This window comes from Spinacia oleracea, chromosome 5 (genome assembly GCF_020520425.1).
Source record: "Spinacia oleracea cultivar Varoflay chromosome 5, BTI_SOV_V1, whole genome shotgun sequence".
NCBI classification, from domain to species: domain Eukaryota; kingdom Viridiplantae; phylum Streptophyta; class Magnoliopsida; order Caryophyllales; family Amaranthaceae; genus Spinacia; species Spinacia oleracea.
The window spans coordinates 16,238,347-16,256,263 of record NC_079491.1 but is presented as its reverse complement, the minus strand read 5'-3'; the positions used below and the strand labels follow the sequence as shown (position 1 = coordinate 16,256,263).

The 17,917-nt window shown below is 32.0% G+C and overlaps 3 protein-coding genes across 4 annotated transcripts; 2 read left to right on the top strand and 1 right to left on the bottom strand.

The window, feature by feature from the left end:
* Positions 1–184: 184 nt before the first annotated feature.
* LOC110794700 (uncharacterized) lies at positions 185–5,346 on the top strand. Of its 2 annotated transcripts, none has more exons than XM_056828119.1 (7): positions 185–292; positions 2,036–2,221; positions 2,307–2,402; positions 2,733–2,850; positions 2,936–3,031; positions 3,211–3,792; positions 5,083–5,346. In XM_056828119.1, the coding sequence occupies exons 2-7, from the start codon at positions 2,037–2,039 to the stop codon at positions 5,305–5,307; spliced, it is 1,302 nt and encodes a 433-aa protein (XP_056684097.1). In that variant the 5' UTR covers positions 185–292; position 2,036; the 3' UTR covers positions 5,308–5,346. The 2 variants fall into 2 exon arrangements, with proteins under 2 accessions (XP_056684097.1, XP_056684098.1); XM_056828120.1 differs by having other exon boundaries at positions 186–292; positions 2,939–3,031.
* On the top strand, positions 5,258–8,753 carry LOC110794693 (uncharacterized). Its single transcript, XM_056828121.1, has 8 exons — positions 5,258–5,390; positions 5,640–6,283; positions 6,849–7,004; positions 7,143–7,373; positions 7,471–7,533; positions 7,618–7,961; positions 8,297–8,440; positions 8,550–8,753. Exons 2-6 carry the CDS (start codon positions 5,688–5,690, stop codon positions 7,640–7,642), a joined length of 1,071 nt encoding a protein of 356 aa, XP_056684099.1. The 5' UTR covers positions 5,258–5,390; positions 5,640–5,687; the 3' UTR covers positions 7,643–7,961; positions 8,297–8,440; positions 8,550–8,753.
* Positions 8,754–9,259: 506 nt separating this feature from the next.
* On the bottom strand, positions 9,260–11,660 carry LOC130460692 (protein FAR1-RELATED SEQUENCE 5-like). Its single transcript, XM_056828118.1, has 3 exons — positions 11,513–11,660; positions 9,932–11,045; positions 9,260–9,518 (listed from the first exon to the last, which is right to left on the bottom strand). Exons 1-3 carry the CDS (start codon positions 11,596–11,598, stop codon positions 9,405–9,407), a joined length of 1,314 nt encoding a protein of 437 aa, XP_056684096.1. The 5' UTR covers positions 11,599–11,660; the 3' UTR covers positions 9,260–9,404.
* Positions 11,661–17,917: the final 6,257 nt, after the last annotated feature.

Below are 17,917 nucleotides of genomic sequence, written 5' to 3'. Positions count from 1 at the left end.
AACTAATCAACTTCCCTCCTACTCTCAACTGCATTTCTAACTCAATTCAAACTCAATTCCTACAAGAAAATGGGTAGAATGAAAAAATCCGACGAACCAAAAGCTTCTGCTGAGTAAGTTGGTTTTTTTCTTCTTCCAATTTTGGTTTATTTTAACTCAAATTCTAATTAATTTGGCAATTATACTAAAAATTTGCAATTGTAAACAGAAGTGATGAGATTCCTCTCAAGGATTTTGTGAAAAGGAAAAACAAAGAAATTTCAAAACCAGAAGAAGAAAATCCGGAAGCCAAGTAAGTTGTTTGGTTCAATTTCAATTTGAAAATCCAGATCTATATTTAAATTTAAATTGTTCTTTAACATTGAATTTGTGTTCTAACCACCAAAATGGCGATATTATTCTAGTTTATGCATTTTATATTTAAATTCCGTAACAATTTAGGAGTAAAATTCGTAAAATGTTAGATGTTCTTTTTCAACCGTTTAATGTTCTAATTATAAATAGAACGACGAAACTTTGATGAACTATAACCAGATCTATATTTGTGTGTTGTTCTTTTTAAGTGATGAAATTGTTCTTTTCCAACCAAATTACAAAAAAACTAGTAAATAAAACGACGAATTTTTTATGGACTTTAAAACCAGATCTATATTTTTTCTTGTTCTTTTAACTGCTGGAATTGTTCTTTTCAAACTAATTTATGTTCTAATTAAAAAAGAACAGTAGCAAAACATAAAAAGAACACTAGCAAAAACACAAAAAGAACACTTATATAAAAAACACAAAAAGAACAGTAGCAAAAACACAAAAAGAACACTAATATAAAAGACAAAAGTACAAATATAAAACTACATCTATATTTTTTCTTGTTCTTTTAACTGCTGGAATTGTTCTTTTCCAACTAATTTATGTTCTAATTAAAAAAGAACAATAGCAAAACATAAAAAGAACACTAGCAAAAACACAAAAAGAACACTTATATAAAAAAACACAAAAAGAACAGTAGCAAAAACACAAAAAGAACACTTATATAAAAGACAAAAGTACAAATATAAAACTACATCTATATTTTTTCTTGTTCTTTTAACTGCTGGAATTGTTCTTTTCCAACTAATTTATGTTCTAATTAAAAAAGAACAATAGCAAAACATAAAAAGAACACTAGCAAAAACACAAAAGAACACTTATATAAAAAACACAAAAAGAACAGTAGCAAAAACACAAAAGAACACTTATATAAAAAGACAAAAGTACAAATATAAAACTTCATCTATATTTTTTCTTGTTCTTTTAAGTTCTTCAAATGTTCTTTTCCAGCCAACAGATGTTCTAATTAAAAAAATAACACGACGTTGAATTTTAATATTTGTTACTGAACTTTTGATACAATTTATTTTTTGATATTAAAAATATGCTTTAATTATGTTATTTTATTCATCAAAAAGAATATGAAAACAACACTTTAAATATGTAAAATGAACAATTGCTCATTCTATAAAAGAACACACTATTTTGATGCCATAGAAATACAAAGTTATAAAAAAAGAACATTAAAATAGGAAAAGAACATAGAATTAAGAACGAGAAAATTTACCTGAATCACCCGAGGCACCTTCATCAACAAGGAGAAAATTTGTTTTGAACTTTCTCTCTCATAGAATCTCTCCTCTGTTGGAAGAAACCAAAAACTAGTAGAATCTCTCTCATAGAATTAACAAGGAGAAAATTGGTTTTGAACTTTCTCTCTCATAGAATCTCTCCTCTGTTGGGAGAAACCAAAAACTCTCCTTTTTCTCTCTCAAGAATGTGTTTCTAAAATTAGAAGTTATGAATCTCAAAGGAGAAATATTATATATATAGAAAATGAAAAATAAAAAAAATAAAAAAATAAAAAAAGGGAGAAGGAGAAGAAATACAAGCCATGTTCATCCTAAGAACGGTGCACTTGTTTTTTTGTTTTGGGTTTTGTTGTTCTGTTCTTTTATGATTTTTAGAAATAAATCTTAATGTTCTTTTATGTTTGTTCTTTTTTCAGAATGTTAAGTATTGAAGAACAACGGAAGCAAATACTTCAACAGAAACAAATGCTGTTAGACATTCAAGAACAGCTGAAGGCACAAGAAGACAGGCTTAATGCACAGACCAATGCCTCGAAAGATGAAAACGAGGATGAACATCCAAAACCCCAACCAAAAAAGAGAAAGTTAACTTTTCGATCAAGGTATATTCTATATTTTTTAGTTCTACATATCATATCATTTATAATCATTATTTTCTTCTTAAAAAAATATTTCTTTGATTATTAGTGCACAAGAAGATGATGCACAGAAGGTTGATGTACAACCTGAAACAAAGAAAAAAGGAACAAGAGTCAAAACTATTCCAAATCGAAAAAGAACAAGGTAACTTTTGAAATTTTATTGTTCTTTTATTTTTTGACAATGTTCTTTTAATCTTTTATTATGTTTTTAACCTTTATTTGGATTTAATGTTCTTTTCTTTGGCTATCATTGTTCTTTTAAATCACTCTTCTAATGTTCTTTTCTTTGTACGTAATGTTCTTTTTCCTATCTTTGTTGTTCTTTATTATTTTTGATGTTCTTTTGATTTTTAATTGTGGACATGATTCTTAAGTTGTGTAGTTACCTTAATTTGGAATTAAGTGGTGTTCTTTTTGTGTTGAATTTAATGTTCTTTTTTTTATAACTAATGTTCTTTTGGTTTCTACACAGATTACAGCAATATAAAGAAGAATTCCCTCAGACGATGAAAGAGGTCAAGGAGGAATTTGAAGCTCTAGAAAAGAAAAAATCTGCCCCAGTGAATAAGAAGCGCAAAGGAACTTCTAAGGTAAAACTACAAATATTCTTCTTTGAAAACGGATTCAACACATTTATAGAATAAAATATGATAATATAATTTTTTTTATGTTAAGAAGGGAAAAGAGATTGTTCTTCGTGAAGATTATGAAGAAGATGAAGAAGAAGTGGAAGAAGAATCAATATCTTCCTCTGCCTTTTTCATAAAGAAGGTCAAATAACTCACTCTATATCTATGTTCTTTTATTTTTCTTTAATGTTCTTTTAAAATATACCTAATGTTCTTTTCTGGTATAACCAAAAAATTGTTCCTTATTTTGTTCTATTTCGTACATTTACTGTTCTTTTAAACTCTAACTAATGATCTTTTCTCTATTGTTTCTGTTTTCAGAGAGGTAATGACAAAATGATTGCTGATGGAGAAATGGAAGTGAAGGAAGAAGAAAAACCTGTGATTGATCCCAAACAAAAGCCCCATGAGCACAAACTGAATGTGAGGCAAACTCCTCAAATGCTGATGCGCTTTTTGAAGGGAATTTCATCTGATAAACCTATTAATAGGGAAAAGCAACAAGCTATCACAGAGTTAGGGTTCGGGTCTTTTCTAAACCTTGACATACCACCAAATGTAAATCCATTCCCGTACGAGTTGCTTTCCCATTTCAACTCTTTAACCCGGGCCCTAGATTTACAAAAATCTTCCTTGCATATTACAATAGGGGACATATACCTTGTGTATGGTATCCCTATTGGAGGAGACCATGTGATTGAATTGACAGATGAAACAGATCCAGCGGTGAAGAAAGTATTTTCAGATTTTTGGAAATATTGGGATGTGCAATCTGGATGCCCAAAGTTGGTGAAAATGATAGAAACATTGATCAAAGAAACCACCAAAGTTGATGATAACTGGAAGAGATCTTTCCTCGTGGTTGTTGTTAACACAATGATCAAATCCACTACCAACATTTCGGTATAATTCAAAATTCTTTTCTTTATACTTAATGTTTTTTAACTTTCTTTACTGTTCTTTTTTATTTTTGTTCTTTTAATTTTTAGTTGTAGACATGATTGTTATGTTGTGTACTTATCTTTAATTGGATATAAATTGTGTTCTTTTTGAACTTAATGTTCTTTTCTTTGACTATCATTGTTGTTTTAATATCTCTTTCATGTATTTCTTAAATGTTCTTTCCTTATAATTTTTCTTTAAATCTTGATCTAATGTTCTTTTCTTTGTACTTCATGTTCTTTTACCTATCTCTGCTGTTCTTTTTGATTTTTGTTGTTCTTTTGATTTTTAATTGTGGACATGATTCTTCTGTTGTGTAGTTACCTTAATATGGATTTAAGTTGTGACTTTTGTGATGAATTTAATGTTCTTTTTTTTAACTATCATTGTTCTTTTGATCACTCTTTCATGTGTTTCTTAAATGTTCTTTTCTTATAAGTTTTCTTTACATCTTCCTCTAATGTTCTTTTCTTTGTACTTAATGTTCTTTTGCCTATGTTTGCTGTTCTTTTTTATTTTGGATGTTCCATTGATTTTTAAATGTGGACATGATTCTTCTGTTATGTACTTACCTTAATTTGGATTTAAGTTGTGTTCTTTTGTGTTGAATTTAATGTTCTTTTTTTTAACTATCATTGTTCTTTTAGTGACTCTTTCATGTGTTTCTTTAATGTTCTTTTCTTATTATTTTTACTTCCTGTAATGTACTTTAATGTTCTTTTTTTAAATATTTTTTTTATTATTCAATGAAGAATAATGACTAATTTTTTATTTTTTTTTATTTTTTATGTTTTTCTATTTCCAAAGCCAAACTTCAAATTCCTTGCTAGCACGGTTAATCTGAATCGAGTAAGGAATCTGAATTGGTGCCATTATGCCTATACCAGTCTTTTGACAGCAGCTAAATACTGGAATGAGGACCGAAGCAGATGGTTTGCTGGTCCGCTACCATTTTTAATGGTATATTTTAAACATTAAGCTACCATTTTACTTTCATGTTCTTTTTTCATCTAACTGACCAAAAAGTTATGTTGTTTTTCTGAAATTAGGTGTGTTATTTTGATCGAGTGCAAATTGAAAAAGAATATCCTCCAAGGAGCTTCCCCATCATTAGATGCTGGTCAAGACAAATGATAAGCAGCAGGGTTAAGCATGATAATGAGTGTGGCTTTGGACATGGTATCATTCTTGACAGAATTGAAAGCCCACCAGAGCTAATACAGTATAGGAGAGATATTCTTTTGGAAAAAGAACAAGAAGAACCACCACAAGAAGAACAAGAACCAGAACAACCACAACCACCACCACCACAACAAGAAGAACCACAACCACCACCACCAGAACAAGAAGAAGTACCACCACCACCACAACAAGAACAAGAACAACCACAACCACCACCAACAGAACAAGAACAAGTACCACCACCACCACCACTACAACAAAAACAACAACAGGCACATCAAAGTTCACCGGTGACTGAACTCGGTGAAGATCAGGAGATACCAGAGCAACAAACACACTCCAAACCCGAGGAAGTCAAACTACCCTCGACAGTTGAGGTAAAAATAAAATTGAAACAGGATTTTATTTTTAATATTCTTTTATTCTTGTAAGATGCTCTTTTTTCATGTATTTGTTCTTTTCATTTTACCCTATGTTGTTTTTAATGTTCTATTCAGTACTGATAATGTTCTTTTAATCCTTTAATATGTTCTTTTGATCCTTTAACATGTTCTTTTTCTTTATTTGTTCATTTTAATTTTATCCCATGTCTTTCTTATGTTCTTTTACTATGTTATTTTCATCAGGAGTTTCATCAGGAGTTCTTGAAGACCACAGCTGAATTAAGTGGTGTGATGAACAAATTCAACAACCTCTTGTCGTTGTCAAAGAAGTTCTTTGACACGACTGTTGATGTAAAAGAAACAATGTCATTTAATATGGCAGAGATGTGGTCCAAGTGTTCAGAAACACAACTTCCAACCGTGTTTGATAACGCCAAGAATGCATCGAATGAGGAGAGAAAAGATTCACAGGAGATGGGTTCCATTCTGAGTCAAGACAAAGAGTTTTTCAGCTCGGACTACTTCTCCATTTTATTTGATGATGCAGTCAAGAAAGCGACTAGAGGGAAGAAAAAAGAAACTGTTATGGAAAAAGAAACAGAGGAACCTATGTCAGAGGAGCCTCTATCAGAGGAAAGTCTACCAGAATTACCTCCATTTCTCACACCTCCCACTATGGACTCTGAAAATGATGGGGTTAATGATTTGACTTTGAAGCTTGGACTACCGTCCATTTCAGAAATTACCCCTACACATGACTATGAAGAGGAGATGAGGATCCAAGCACTCTTGATGAACAACTCTTTAACAGAACGTGACCTTCAAACGATTTCAGGGGAGAAGGAAGATTATTCAGAAAAAGAACAGCAGTCTCCACCGAAAACCGAGTATGCGTTCTTTTAAACACAGTCACCTTACACATGTATAGAAAAAATGAGACTTTTTCTTTCAATTTTAACTATGTTCCTTCATTATTAATGCATTATTCTTTCTTCTATATCGCATGTTCTTTTATATTGTACTTAATGTTCTTTTTCCTATCTTTGCTGTTCTTTTTTATTTTAGTTGTTCTTTTGATTTTTAATTGTGGACATGATTCTTCTATTGTGTACTTACCTTAATATGGATTTAAGTTGTGTTCTAATGATATCAAGTTAATGTGCTTTTTTTAACTATCATTGTTCTTTTGATCACTCTTTCATGTGTTTCTTTAATGTTCTTTTATATTGTACTTAATGTTCTTTTTGCTATCTTTGCATGTTCTTTAATATTATTTGTTTTTTGTTATTAAAATATTATTCTTTTGTTGGTACTTTTTCTACTGTCATTGTGTTCTTATCTGTCTTAATGCATTAATGTTAATCGTATTTTATTTTAAATGATCATTTGTTCTTTTATTATAAATGATTTTGTTCTTTTAGAATGTTCAAAATATATTTTCTCTCTGCACAGAGTACCTGAGAGTTTGAAGAACAATGATGATGCTTTGAACAAAAGCAGCGAAAAAGGAACACCAATCCCTAATCGAGAAGAACAAGATTTTGAGACCCCAAAAGTTCCTGTAGCGGATTCCCAGGGTGATGTGATTACTCCATCAGTCTATCTGAGGTAAGAACACTCTTATGTTCTATTAGATATGATTTGGTGTTCTTTTTCTTCTTTGAATTGTTCTTTTTAATTTTGACTATGTTCTTTCATATATTAAGACTGTTAATTTATTCACTATCAATGTGTTCTTTTCCTAAGAGATGAAGAGGATGTTCCAACAAAAACACAAAAAGATGAAGAGGATGTTCCAACTACAAGTCAAATCCCTGCCACAATGAGGATGAAGAGAATCAAGAATGTCCCTATAGTGTTACGGTCACCGTTTTTAATTCAGTATTCAGATTTACTTGAGGCTAGTGACAAACTAAGCCAAGAGGAAAAGGATTTGAAATGCATTCTTGATTATGCAATTGGAGAGGGTGATCCTAGGTAAATATTTTAACATAATTGCAATTAATTCAATCTACTTGTTCTTTTTAAATTTATAGTGTTCTTATATTGATATCATTTTTATTGTTTAAAACAGTGAGTTGGTGTACTATGACAAATGGAACCTAATTAATTACAAGAGAAAATATGCAAACCCTAGGTAAAATTAATTTCAGTTGTTCTTTTTCAACACATAGGTGTTCCTTTTGTACTGAAGTTTGTTCTTTTTTTTTTTTTACAATAGGTGGGGATGTTTGGGTGGAAAATAATATCATTGACACATTCGCAAAACTGTTGAATGATGATCGAAACCAGTGCGTAAAGACGAACATGAAATTCTACTTTTCGACAATTCCTTATGTAAGATTTAAAACATCCAAAACCTTATTATTTTATTTGTTTATTATTTTATACTAGTGTATACTTAAAATTATTTTCTATATGAAGAATATGTTGTTACAAAACGACGCATATGGTGGGACACAGGATAGCCAAGGAACTGAGCAGAAGAGGTTTCAGAATTTTATGGATTCCATTAAGCATGAAATGTCAGTTGCAAATGTTTCATCTCTAAAGGGATACCATCTGGTAAAAATGTTCTTTTTCTTTGCTAAATGTTCTTTTTTTTTTTTTTGGCTAAGTTGATGTTCTTTTTTCTTTGCCTAATGTTCTTTTCTGTTTTGGTAGTTGTTCTTTCCTGTTTTTTTTTTTGGCTAAGTTGATGTTCTTTTTTCCTTGCCTAATGTTCTTTTTTGTTTTTGTAGTTGTTCTTCCCTTTTTAATTTTTTTTGGCTAAGTTGATGTTCTTTTTTCTTTGCCTAATGTTCTTTTCTGTTTTTGTAGTTGTTCTTTCCTGTTTTTTTTTTTTTGGCTAAGTTGATGTTCTTTTTTCCTTGCATAAATGTTCTTTTTTGTTTTTGTAGTTGTTCTTTCCTGTTTGTTCTGGTGCACATTTCTTCCTTATTGTGATAAACAATAAAACAAAGAAAGTTGAAATTCTTGACAATCTCGATCTACCGGAGGGAATACCTTTTGAGAACAAATATGAACAGAATCCCCAAAAGACTGTAAGTCTATTGAGTAAATTTCATCTCAAAATAATATTTAAGTATTTCTGTTCTTTTTTATTTTCGGGTTGTTTAATATTTTGATCTTTGTTCTTTATAATCCATGCAGTTTGAAGCATGGTTGAAGTTTTGTGAGCTGGAAGGGTATCCATTAAAAAACACACAAATCAAGCAATATGAAATCACATTACCTTCAATGACATGGAAAAATCGAGAAAACAAAGTCGACTGTGGGGTGTATGCAATGCGGCATATGGAGACATATAAAGGCAACCCGAATTGGGATTGTGGATTTACAAACTATGAAGATGATGTAAGTAGTTCCTAAATCTTATTTTTTTTCGAAAATTGTAAATATGTTATTTAAATAACACATTATTATTTTATTTTCAGAAAAACTATATTCGGCAGCTAAGGATACATTATGCAACACAAATCTTATCAAGCGCTCAGAACGAGAAGCATGAGTTGAGATATCTGGCACTGAAACAAGCAAATCAAGTAGAATAGACATTACTTTTGAAACAATGGTTTGATATTGAATGTTGTTGTTCTTTAAAAACAAGCATGAGTTGGTTGTGGTTTGGTTTAAAACAATGGTTTGTTATTGTTCTTTTGAAACAATGGTTTGATAGTGTTCCTTAGAAACAATGGTTTGATAGTATCTGTGTTCTTTTAATGTTGCTGATTGTTCTTTTGAACTAGTAGTTTGTGAATTGGTTTAGAAACAATTGTTCTTTTGAACTGGTTGTTTGTAAATGTTCTTTTAATGTTGCTGTTTGTTGTTCTTTTGAATATCAGGATGTAAATACTTAAGGTATTATGTTGTGAATTCAAATTATATATATAAAACTTCATATTAAAAACTACATTTTGTTGATTCCACAAACAACAGTAGCTTGCAATCAACTAATATGAATATGTTCTTTTAAAAAATGAACAAATTACCAATCACGAAAAGAATCTACAAAGGATGTATGTGTACTCCAAAATAATCATCTGGAACATATGCTTCCAATTGTGAATTTGAAGATGTTGGATGAACCAAAACCCCACCAACAGGTAAATTTATGATACACTGAAAAAGAACAAAGAAACAGTAAGGAAAAAAAGAACAAGATTAGGAAGAAAAAAGAACAAAATAGATATTAAAAAGAACAGTTCAAAAAAGAACATAATAAACATTAAAAGAACAAATAGATGTTGTTTTAAAAAATGAACTGTTTAGCAAAAGAACATAAACAAAAAGACAAAAAGAACATATAGGAAGAAAAACGAACAATGATAAACAAAAGGAACAAACTAAAGGAATAAAAGAACAAATAGATTATTAAAAAGAACAATTTTCCAACAGAACATAATAAAGTAAACTAAAAGATCATTAACAAAAAGGATAAATAGAACATAAAAATGGAAAAAAGAACAATGATAAAAAAAAGAACATTCTAAAGTAATAAAAGAACAAATAAATGTTTAAAAAGAACAGTGTACCTGATCAGTAGACTGAGTTTCCTCCCTCAAATTATCAACATGTCTTTCTCTTCTCTTGTTCCAACCTTTCAGTTTATTGCGTTTCTTCTCAACAATTCCTTTAGGTCTCACATTCCTCTCATTAGCCTTTTCAGTCCCGTTCTTAATCTTCCTCTTTCGCTTTGGTGGATTTTGAATCATTGTTGGAATGACTTTTTCAGCAATCGGTTCCACAACATCCGGCAAAACTGTGTCTGTTGAAGGCTCAACGACATCGAGTAGAGTTTCATCTCGCACATACTTGTTTGATACATTACCATCCCCTTCAACACCACCAATATACTCCTTTACTTTGCATGACATATCCAACACACCCAAATCAATAAGCTTCCTTGCAGCCGGACAATGTTGAGCTTCATTTATAACTTTAATGCAATTTCTTATGCTTTGCATCCTCCAAACTGAAGCAGAAACAACACTTACTTCATTATCTTTATCTTCTCCTTCTTCAACAATCGTGTTCATAGCCTCTTTGGTCCATCTCTTCATAATGTATTGTTTGGGAATCTCTTCAACATTATGAACAATGAAAACTCGAAGAATATGAGAACAAAGAACTCCTATCTCTCCATATGACTTGCAAGTACAATCAACAACCATCTCTTGCTCATTAAACTTCACAACATGTCTAATAAAATCCTTTGTAGGATGCCCAACAATGTACTTAGAAACTGGAAACTCATAGGAAATGCGTTGACACCTCAAACCAATTGCTTTGATGAATCGTTGCTCAAATATCAAATATATTGCAATGGTATACACATCCCGCGCATGCAAACATAACATGTTATCCGCACATGCGTAATATCTATTTCCAGTAGAAGAATTATAATCTCCCTTGTTCTCCTTACTTCTCCATTCATCAATTACATCTAAAAAACACTTATAAAAATCACATAAACCATTCGTTTTATGCAACCTCCTAGAAATAGAATGATTTGTCGTCTCACTCCTTTGAGAAGATAAAATACCCCCAGAAAACCACTCTTTGTTATATGCAGGACACCATTTCTCTTTCAAATCATATAACCTCTCTATCCATTTGTGTGTCTTGCAATTGTAATCAGTCATAAGACTACAAAAGAACATATAACAAAAAAAAGAACAATAAGTCACACAAAACGTACACACAAAAAACGCGTAAAATATAGAAAAGAACAATATATAAAAAAAAGAACAACGAAAATAAAAAGAACAATATATAGAAAAGAACAACGAGAATAAAAAGAACATCAGAAGAAAAATAAAAGAACACATAAAGAAAACAAAAGAACAAAAACACACTATCGGAATTATAAAGTGTATTTAGGAAAAAAAAGAACAACAAATCACACAAAAAGTACACACAAAAAACGCGTAACATATAAAAAAGAAGAATATATAAAAAAAAAGAACAACGAAAATAAAAAGAACAATATATAGAAAAGAACAACGAAAATAAAAAGAACATCAGAAGAAAAATAAAAGAACACATAAAGAAAACAAAAGAACAAAAAAAACACTATCAGAATTATAAAGTGTATTTAGGAAAATATATATTACCTATTCCAATAATGCTGAAACTCGGCAATTGTGTCAGTATATTTCAAAACATAATCAAATCTACGTTTGAAACCATCCTTAGCCATAACACCTTTGATGTTTACAATAGCATTTTCTCCTATATGCCATGTACATAACCGATGCCTTGATTTAGGAAAAACTTCCCTAAAACACATCAACAAAAAGCAATATATATATATATATATATATATATATATATATATATAATATTAATAAAAGAACATTAAAAGTAATAAAAAGAACATAATGAATGTACAATAAAGAACATAATAGGATCATAATCGACGATACCTTATAGCCTTGTCCATGGCAGAACTCTGATCCGTCATGATAGTAACCGGTTTCTTCCCACCCATAGATATCAAAAAAGAATTAAAAAGCCACTCAAAAGAACCTGACTTCTCATTCAAAAGAAACCCAACTCCAAACATGATATTTTGAGTGTGGAGATTCATTCCAACAAAAGGACCACATATCATATCGTATTTATTAGTACGATATGTTGTATCATGAATCAATAAATCCCCAAATGCTTCATAATCAGACCGCATTCTCCCATCTCTCCAAAAAAAGTTGGTCAATTGATTAAATTCATTAAGTTGAAAATCATAATAAAAGTCGTGTTCATTAGCTTGTCTAATTGCAAACCACCTAATCAATTGATTTGAATCACAACCATCCAACTTATTCTTTTTCTCTGCATTGACAGCATCATATGCATCAGGAATAGTAAATCCTAAATTAGCTTCACCACCTACTTCTTTCCTCATTGCTCGAAGAACATCAGCAAGCTTAGTACCACTACAACTAAACGTAGTAAGGAAGGCCAACTGTTCTTTTGATATGTTCCTATGTGACCTAATAAGATATCTCTTATTGGCAGGAACCATTGAATGGTTATGAACACGAGAGTGTTTAGAAAGAACATACACTCCAGTTTTCTTATCAACATCAAACTGAACTGATGCCTTGCATCCAGTTCTCCTATCAATTTTTTTGTAACATTTAGGCACAACACCATCAGCTTTTTTAAAACCCTCATATGCACAAACAAAGAACCTCTGCCGAACTATTTTGGTACCATTCCTATACTCCTTTTTACCCTTCCTAGTACCAAAACCATTCCTAAAAGCATGACTATTGTATAACTCATACGCTTCATCATCATCCTTAACTACACTACCCTCAAGTGAAACTGGTTCTTCAAAATCTGCAAAAATAATAGAACATTACCAACACAAAAAGAACAACAATAGAGCATAAAAGAAAATAATAAAGTACAGAGAAAGAACATTATAAATAACAGAAAAGAACATTATAAATAAACGAACATAATAAAGTAAATGAAAAGAACATTATAAATAACAGAAAATGAACATATCATATAGAACACTTATATTAACAATTTGAAAAGAACAAGAAAAAAAAAAAAAAGAACAACAAAAATGACAAAAGAACAATTTGATCTGATGTGTGTAATATCAAAAGAACAACAAGCTAAAGCAAAAAAGAACAACAAGATAAAAAATAAAAGAACATAATAAAATAAAGAAAAAGAACATTATAAACAACAGAAAAGAACATATCATGTAGAACACCTATTAACAATGTGAAAAGAACAAGAAAAAAAATAAAAGAACAACAAAAATGATAAAAGAACAACAAAAATGATAAAAGAACAACAAAAATGATAAAAGAACAATTTGAAATGATGTGTGTAATATCAAAAGAACAACAAGCTAAAGCAAAAAAGAACAACATGTTCAATGATTATTTTCTGTATTATTACAATCAATTATTATTATTACATTACTTACAATCACTTATTACAGAACCAATATATATAAGAACAAAACGTTAGACTAAAAGAACATATAAAATCGAAAAAAAGAACAGGACTAATACCTTGACCAACAACCACATAAGATTCTGGATCATCATCAACATCATTTTCTTTCGATTGATCCAACGCATTATTCAAAATTTCTGAAAATGTATAAGAAAATATATAATAAAATACATTAATCAGAGTAATTTCAGATATGCAGAAATCTAATGATCAACAAAATCAAAATGAATTCAAATGATCAAATAACGAAAATCGAAATCAAAATCATCACAAACAAGTAATTCGTTTTTAAAAAATTGAAAAATTACCTTCACAAATCAGATTATCATCTGAGGAATTCAAATTTGAAGAAGAAGAATCAATAGAATTTGAAATTGAAGTACAAAGATCAACTAAATTTTCCATTACTTTCTCTCTCCTCTTCACAGTTTCTCTCTCCTCTTTATAGTTTCTCTCTCCTCTTCATAGTTTCTGATTCGAAATTATAAAAAGGAAGATATATATACCAGAAAAATGGAGCGAAAAAAAAACGAAAAAAAAATCAAAATAAAACAGAGCAGTCATTGTTCTTTTCTTTAACAAAAAAACAACGTTTGTTCTTTTCATTAATAAAAAACAACGTTTGTTCTTTTCCAAATCAAAATAAAACAGAGCAGTCATTGTTCTTTTCTTTAACAAAAAAACAACGTTTGTTCTTTTCATTAACAAAAAACAACGTTTGTTCTTTTCCTTCTTCAGAAACCCGCGTAACCGCGTTTTATATTTTAACGCGTGTCGTTTTGGGACAGGTGCACCAATTGCACCATACACACGCCTGTATAATCGAATTTGCGGTCAACAGCTTACAATATACAATAAACTTTTACTAATAAACAATCTACAACTATAAATATGCAGTCAAATACTTACCAATAAACAATATTGTATTTTAGTAATTCATCAGCAATCATAAAATATACAGTCAACAGCGAGTGGTATACTATCAACACTAAATAATATTCAGCCAATAACTACAAATGTACAGTCAACTCCTAACGTTATACCGTCTACAATTTTCAAGCAAAATATTTACGAAAATGCCATTTGATTGGAAATTTTTTTCCAATCACTGAGATTAACTCGGAATTTCTCGTCATTTGTAGCTCTCTATATACGGGAATAAAAAATGATACGGAGTATATCATGGTATCAAAAATTTAGAATGATCCTACACGAAAGCACATAGATTATTTCTGCCGTTGGATTTGAACGAAAAAACCTACCAACTAGATTTATTAACCCTGTCACAATTAGGGCTACAGTTTATTACTTTGTTCTTCGTCTACATTGGGAGAGTATGAGTTGTGTTTTGTGTGCGCTAGGAGAGTGTTATTGTCAAGCTCTTACCGTATTGTTATTACAAATGGTGTTGTTGGTTTGTGCCTAATGTATTTCTTCAATTTGATACTTCTCAACAGCGGCGACCATACTATTGCAAATATTAAATAAAAGTTGCAATTATAAAGGATTTTTTGGATTTTTTTTTTGACACTGGCAAAAAAAAAATCTAGATTCTATTACTAAAATTCAGCTCTTCCTTCCTGCACTTGTTAGCAATATTATGAGCACGTTCCACTTTGTCCCTATCTGCCTTAAGGATTATGCAGGTGTTGAAAGATGTTGTCAGTCTCCTGATTTCCTTGAAGTCCCAGATAGTCTGGATTATATCATCATTGTTATGCTTCAAATTCATCACCAAGTTGCTCGAGTCCGTCAGAATCATAACATCATTAATGTTCTGCTCCTTTGCCCATTGCATACCATGTAGGCAAACCTTTGTCTCTGCTTGGAATGCTGTTGAAGTACACCCATAGCTCCCTCCTCCATCTCGATAGTAGTTGTTGTTTTCCGTACCGTCTTTGTACGCCCATCCCCAACCTGCTTTTTTTGTTTTCTTTTCCCACGAACCATCCACCTGCAAAATAAAGTTAGGGAAAAAAATCCTTGTTTCTACCCAGGCTTACCAAGAGAAAGCCTGGTGGGTTACAAGGCTCATTGTCCGTTTGTTGATTGCCCATGCCGTTCAATCTATATCCTTGTTGAAATGATCGCAAGAATTTCACGACTTCCTCATTTTGCATTAACACAGACCTTGCATGCCCCCCCAGGTTCCGAAAAACCCTTCCATTCCTAGTGACCCACAAACTCCAAATAATGGCCACAAAGGCTTCAAGCTTGCTATTCTCTAAAGCATCCTTGCTATAAAAGAACATGATATGTCTTTGAACCCACGTAGTAAAACTTATGGGTTCAATATCATTTATCTGAACTTGTATTTGGTAAACTGACCACGCCAGTCTAACCACACTACAAGTCTGGAAAACATGTTGTAAGGACTCATCCTCAAGACCACAGTAGCCACATTGACTATTAATATCCATTCATCTTCTTTCCAGGTTATAATTAACAGCTAAGCCTCCGTACACAAGCTTCCACATGAACACCTTCCATTTTGGAGGAATATTAATTTTCCAGATTATGCGAAGAGATTTCAAGACATCTTTAGAAACTCTGTCTTCCTCCATGATCCTATTCTCAACTAATATAGCATAACCTGATCTAACAGTGAATTTTCCTGAAGGATGTACTTTCCAAAAGACAAAATCTAGAGCAAGTGTGTGAGGTAAGTCCATCGCTAAAATGTCCTTGGAGTCCTTCCATTCAAAACATTGTCTGATTAGAGAAACCTTCCATGTGTTGCTATCTTGGTTAATGAAATCTTCCACCTTCCATCTCCTAGAATGTGCCAGTAGTTGGTTTGAATGAACCACTGGGATTCTCCCTTCCACCCAGGCCATACTCGTAACTAACACGTCTTTCCCATTCCCTATTTTCCATGCTAGACCCTTCTCGAAGGTTAAAGGGGTATTATAAAGACCCCTCCTTCCCATTGAACAACTAACCTTAGGCCGCCTTTGGAAACCTTTCTTGCACACACAACACCCATGGGGGGAGAAAATGACCTTAGAAACCAAAAGGTTGTGATCATTATGGAGCCTCATAGCTTGTTTGAACAACAAGCTGTCATTGAGAAGCTCAGAAGATCTTATACATACCCCTCCCATTGCCTTTGGTTTATTAACCAAGCTCCTTTTCACCCAATTCACACCCCTATCCTTAGCACCCGCCCACCAAAACCTACTAATGAGAGAATCTATTTTATTTGTGATTGAAAACGGAAGTTTGAGACATTTCATAACATGAGAGGAAATAGCTAGTAGAATGGTCTGAATCAGGATTAGCTTGGTTGATTGGCAGAGGTGTAGGGTAGACCAACTTAAAATCTTTCCTGCAATTTTATCCACCACAAATTGGAAGTTGGTCGCTTTTTTCCCTTGAATATCAATTGGAACTCCTAAGTGGTTCCCCAATTGGGAAACTTGAGGCATTTTTAGAATTGCCCGAAGACTCGATTTATTTTCATTACTCATGGAGGGGGAGAATTTGACAAAATATTTATTCAAGTTTAGTTGTTGACCTGATATTTTCCCAAACCTAACCAGATTCTCCATTATTGAACTACATGCCCCTTCATCAGCCTTGAAAAATAACATGGCATCATCCGCAAAAAACAAGTGTGAAATAGAGGGAGATCTTCTCGAGATTTGTAGCCCTTTGAATAAATTAATATCCTCTGCTAAAGAAAGAATTCGAGATAAAATATCCATGCAAAACAGGAATAGGTACGGAGAAAGAGGATCACCTTGTCGAAGACCGCACTTAGGCTTAAAAGGTGCCGAAGCCTTTCCATGGATCAAGGTTCTAAAAGACACAGTACTAATGCATTGCGAAATAAGATGGACCCATTTAGCAGAGAAACCATAGGCATGAAGAAATTTGAGAAGGAAAGTCCAATCCACCCGGTCATAGGCCTTGGACATGTCTACCTTTATGACTGCCATATCCGTCTTCCTTTTTGAGTTAACCATGTGAAGTACTTCATGACTCAGAAGGAAATTGTCCTCCATGTAACGGCCCGGAATAAAAGCGTGTTGGTAATTAGAAATCAAACTTGGTAGAACCTTTTTTAACCTGTTCACCATGCATTTCGAGATGCATTTGTATATTGTGTTACATAAAATGATTGGTCGAAAATGACTAGCCAATTCCGGGTTAGAATTCTTGGGAATCATCACTAAGAGAGATTGATTCCATTCTTTGAGCAGGAAACCTGTGTCAAAAAATCTAAGAATGCTCTCCGTTACCAAATCACCAACCGTATCCCAGTATAAGGAGAAAAATTCAGCCGTTACTCCATCTGGTCCCGGGGACTTCGAACTATGGATACTATGCATGGCTTCTTTAATCTCGATCTTTGTAAATTCCCTATCCAGGGATTCTTGGTCTATATTACTTAAGCAAGGAAGTGCTAATTGTCGTAAGGTGAGATCAATTTCCTCGTTGAGATTGTTGTCTAAAGCTGGATTGAAGACTTCCAAAAGAGATTCCATAACCACCTTTTCCACTGAATCTTGGCCTTCCACCCACGTATCCTC

Excerpts from the sequence above, each read along its gene's own strand:
- LOC110794700 (XM_056828119.1), top strand. The coding sequence starts at position 2,037 with ATGTTAAGTATTGAAGAACAACGGAAGCAAATACTTCAACAGAAACAA. Across the intron at positions 2,222-2,306 it reads AAGTTAACTTTTCGATCAAG|TGCACAAGAAGATGATGCAC; the intron begins GTATATTCTATA and ends TTTGATTATTAG. Across the intron at positions 3,032-3,210 it reads CTGCCTTTTTCATAAAGAAG|AGAGGTAATGACAAAATGAT; the intron begins GTCAAATAACTC and ends TTCTGTTTTCAG.
- LOC110794693 (XM_056828121.1), top strand. The coding sequence starts at position 5,688 with ATGAACAAATTCAACAACCTCTTGTCGTTGTCAAAGAAGTTCTTTGAC. Across the intron at positions 7,374-7,470 it reads ATTGGAGAGGGTGATCCTAG|TGAGTTGGTGTACTATGACA; the intron begins GTAAATATTTTA and ends TGTTTAAAACAG. Across the intron at positions 7,534-7,617 it reads AGAAAATATGCAAACCCTAG|GTGGGGATGTTTGGGTGGAA; the intron begins GTAAAATTAATT and ends TTTTTACAATAG.
- LOC130460692 (XM_056828118.1), bottom strand. The coding sequence starts at position 11,598 with ATGGCTAAGGATGGTTTCAAACGTAGATTTGATTATGTTTTGAAATAT. Across the intron at positions 11,046-11,512 it reads TTTCAGCATTATTGGAATAG|TCTTATGACTGATTACAATT; the intron begins GTAATATATATT and ends GTTCTTTTGTAG. Across the intron at positions 9,519-9,931 it reads AAACTCAGTCTACTGATCAG|TGTATCATAAATTTACCTGT; the intron begins GTACACTGTTCT and ends GTTCTTTTTCAG.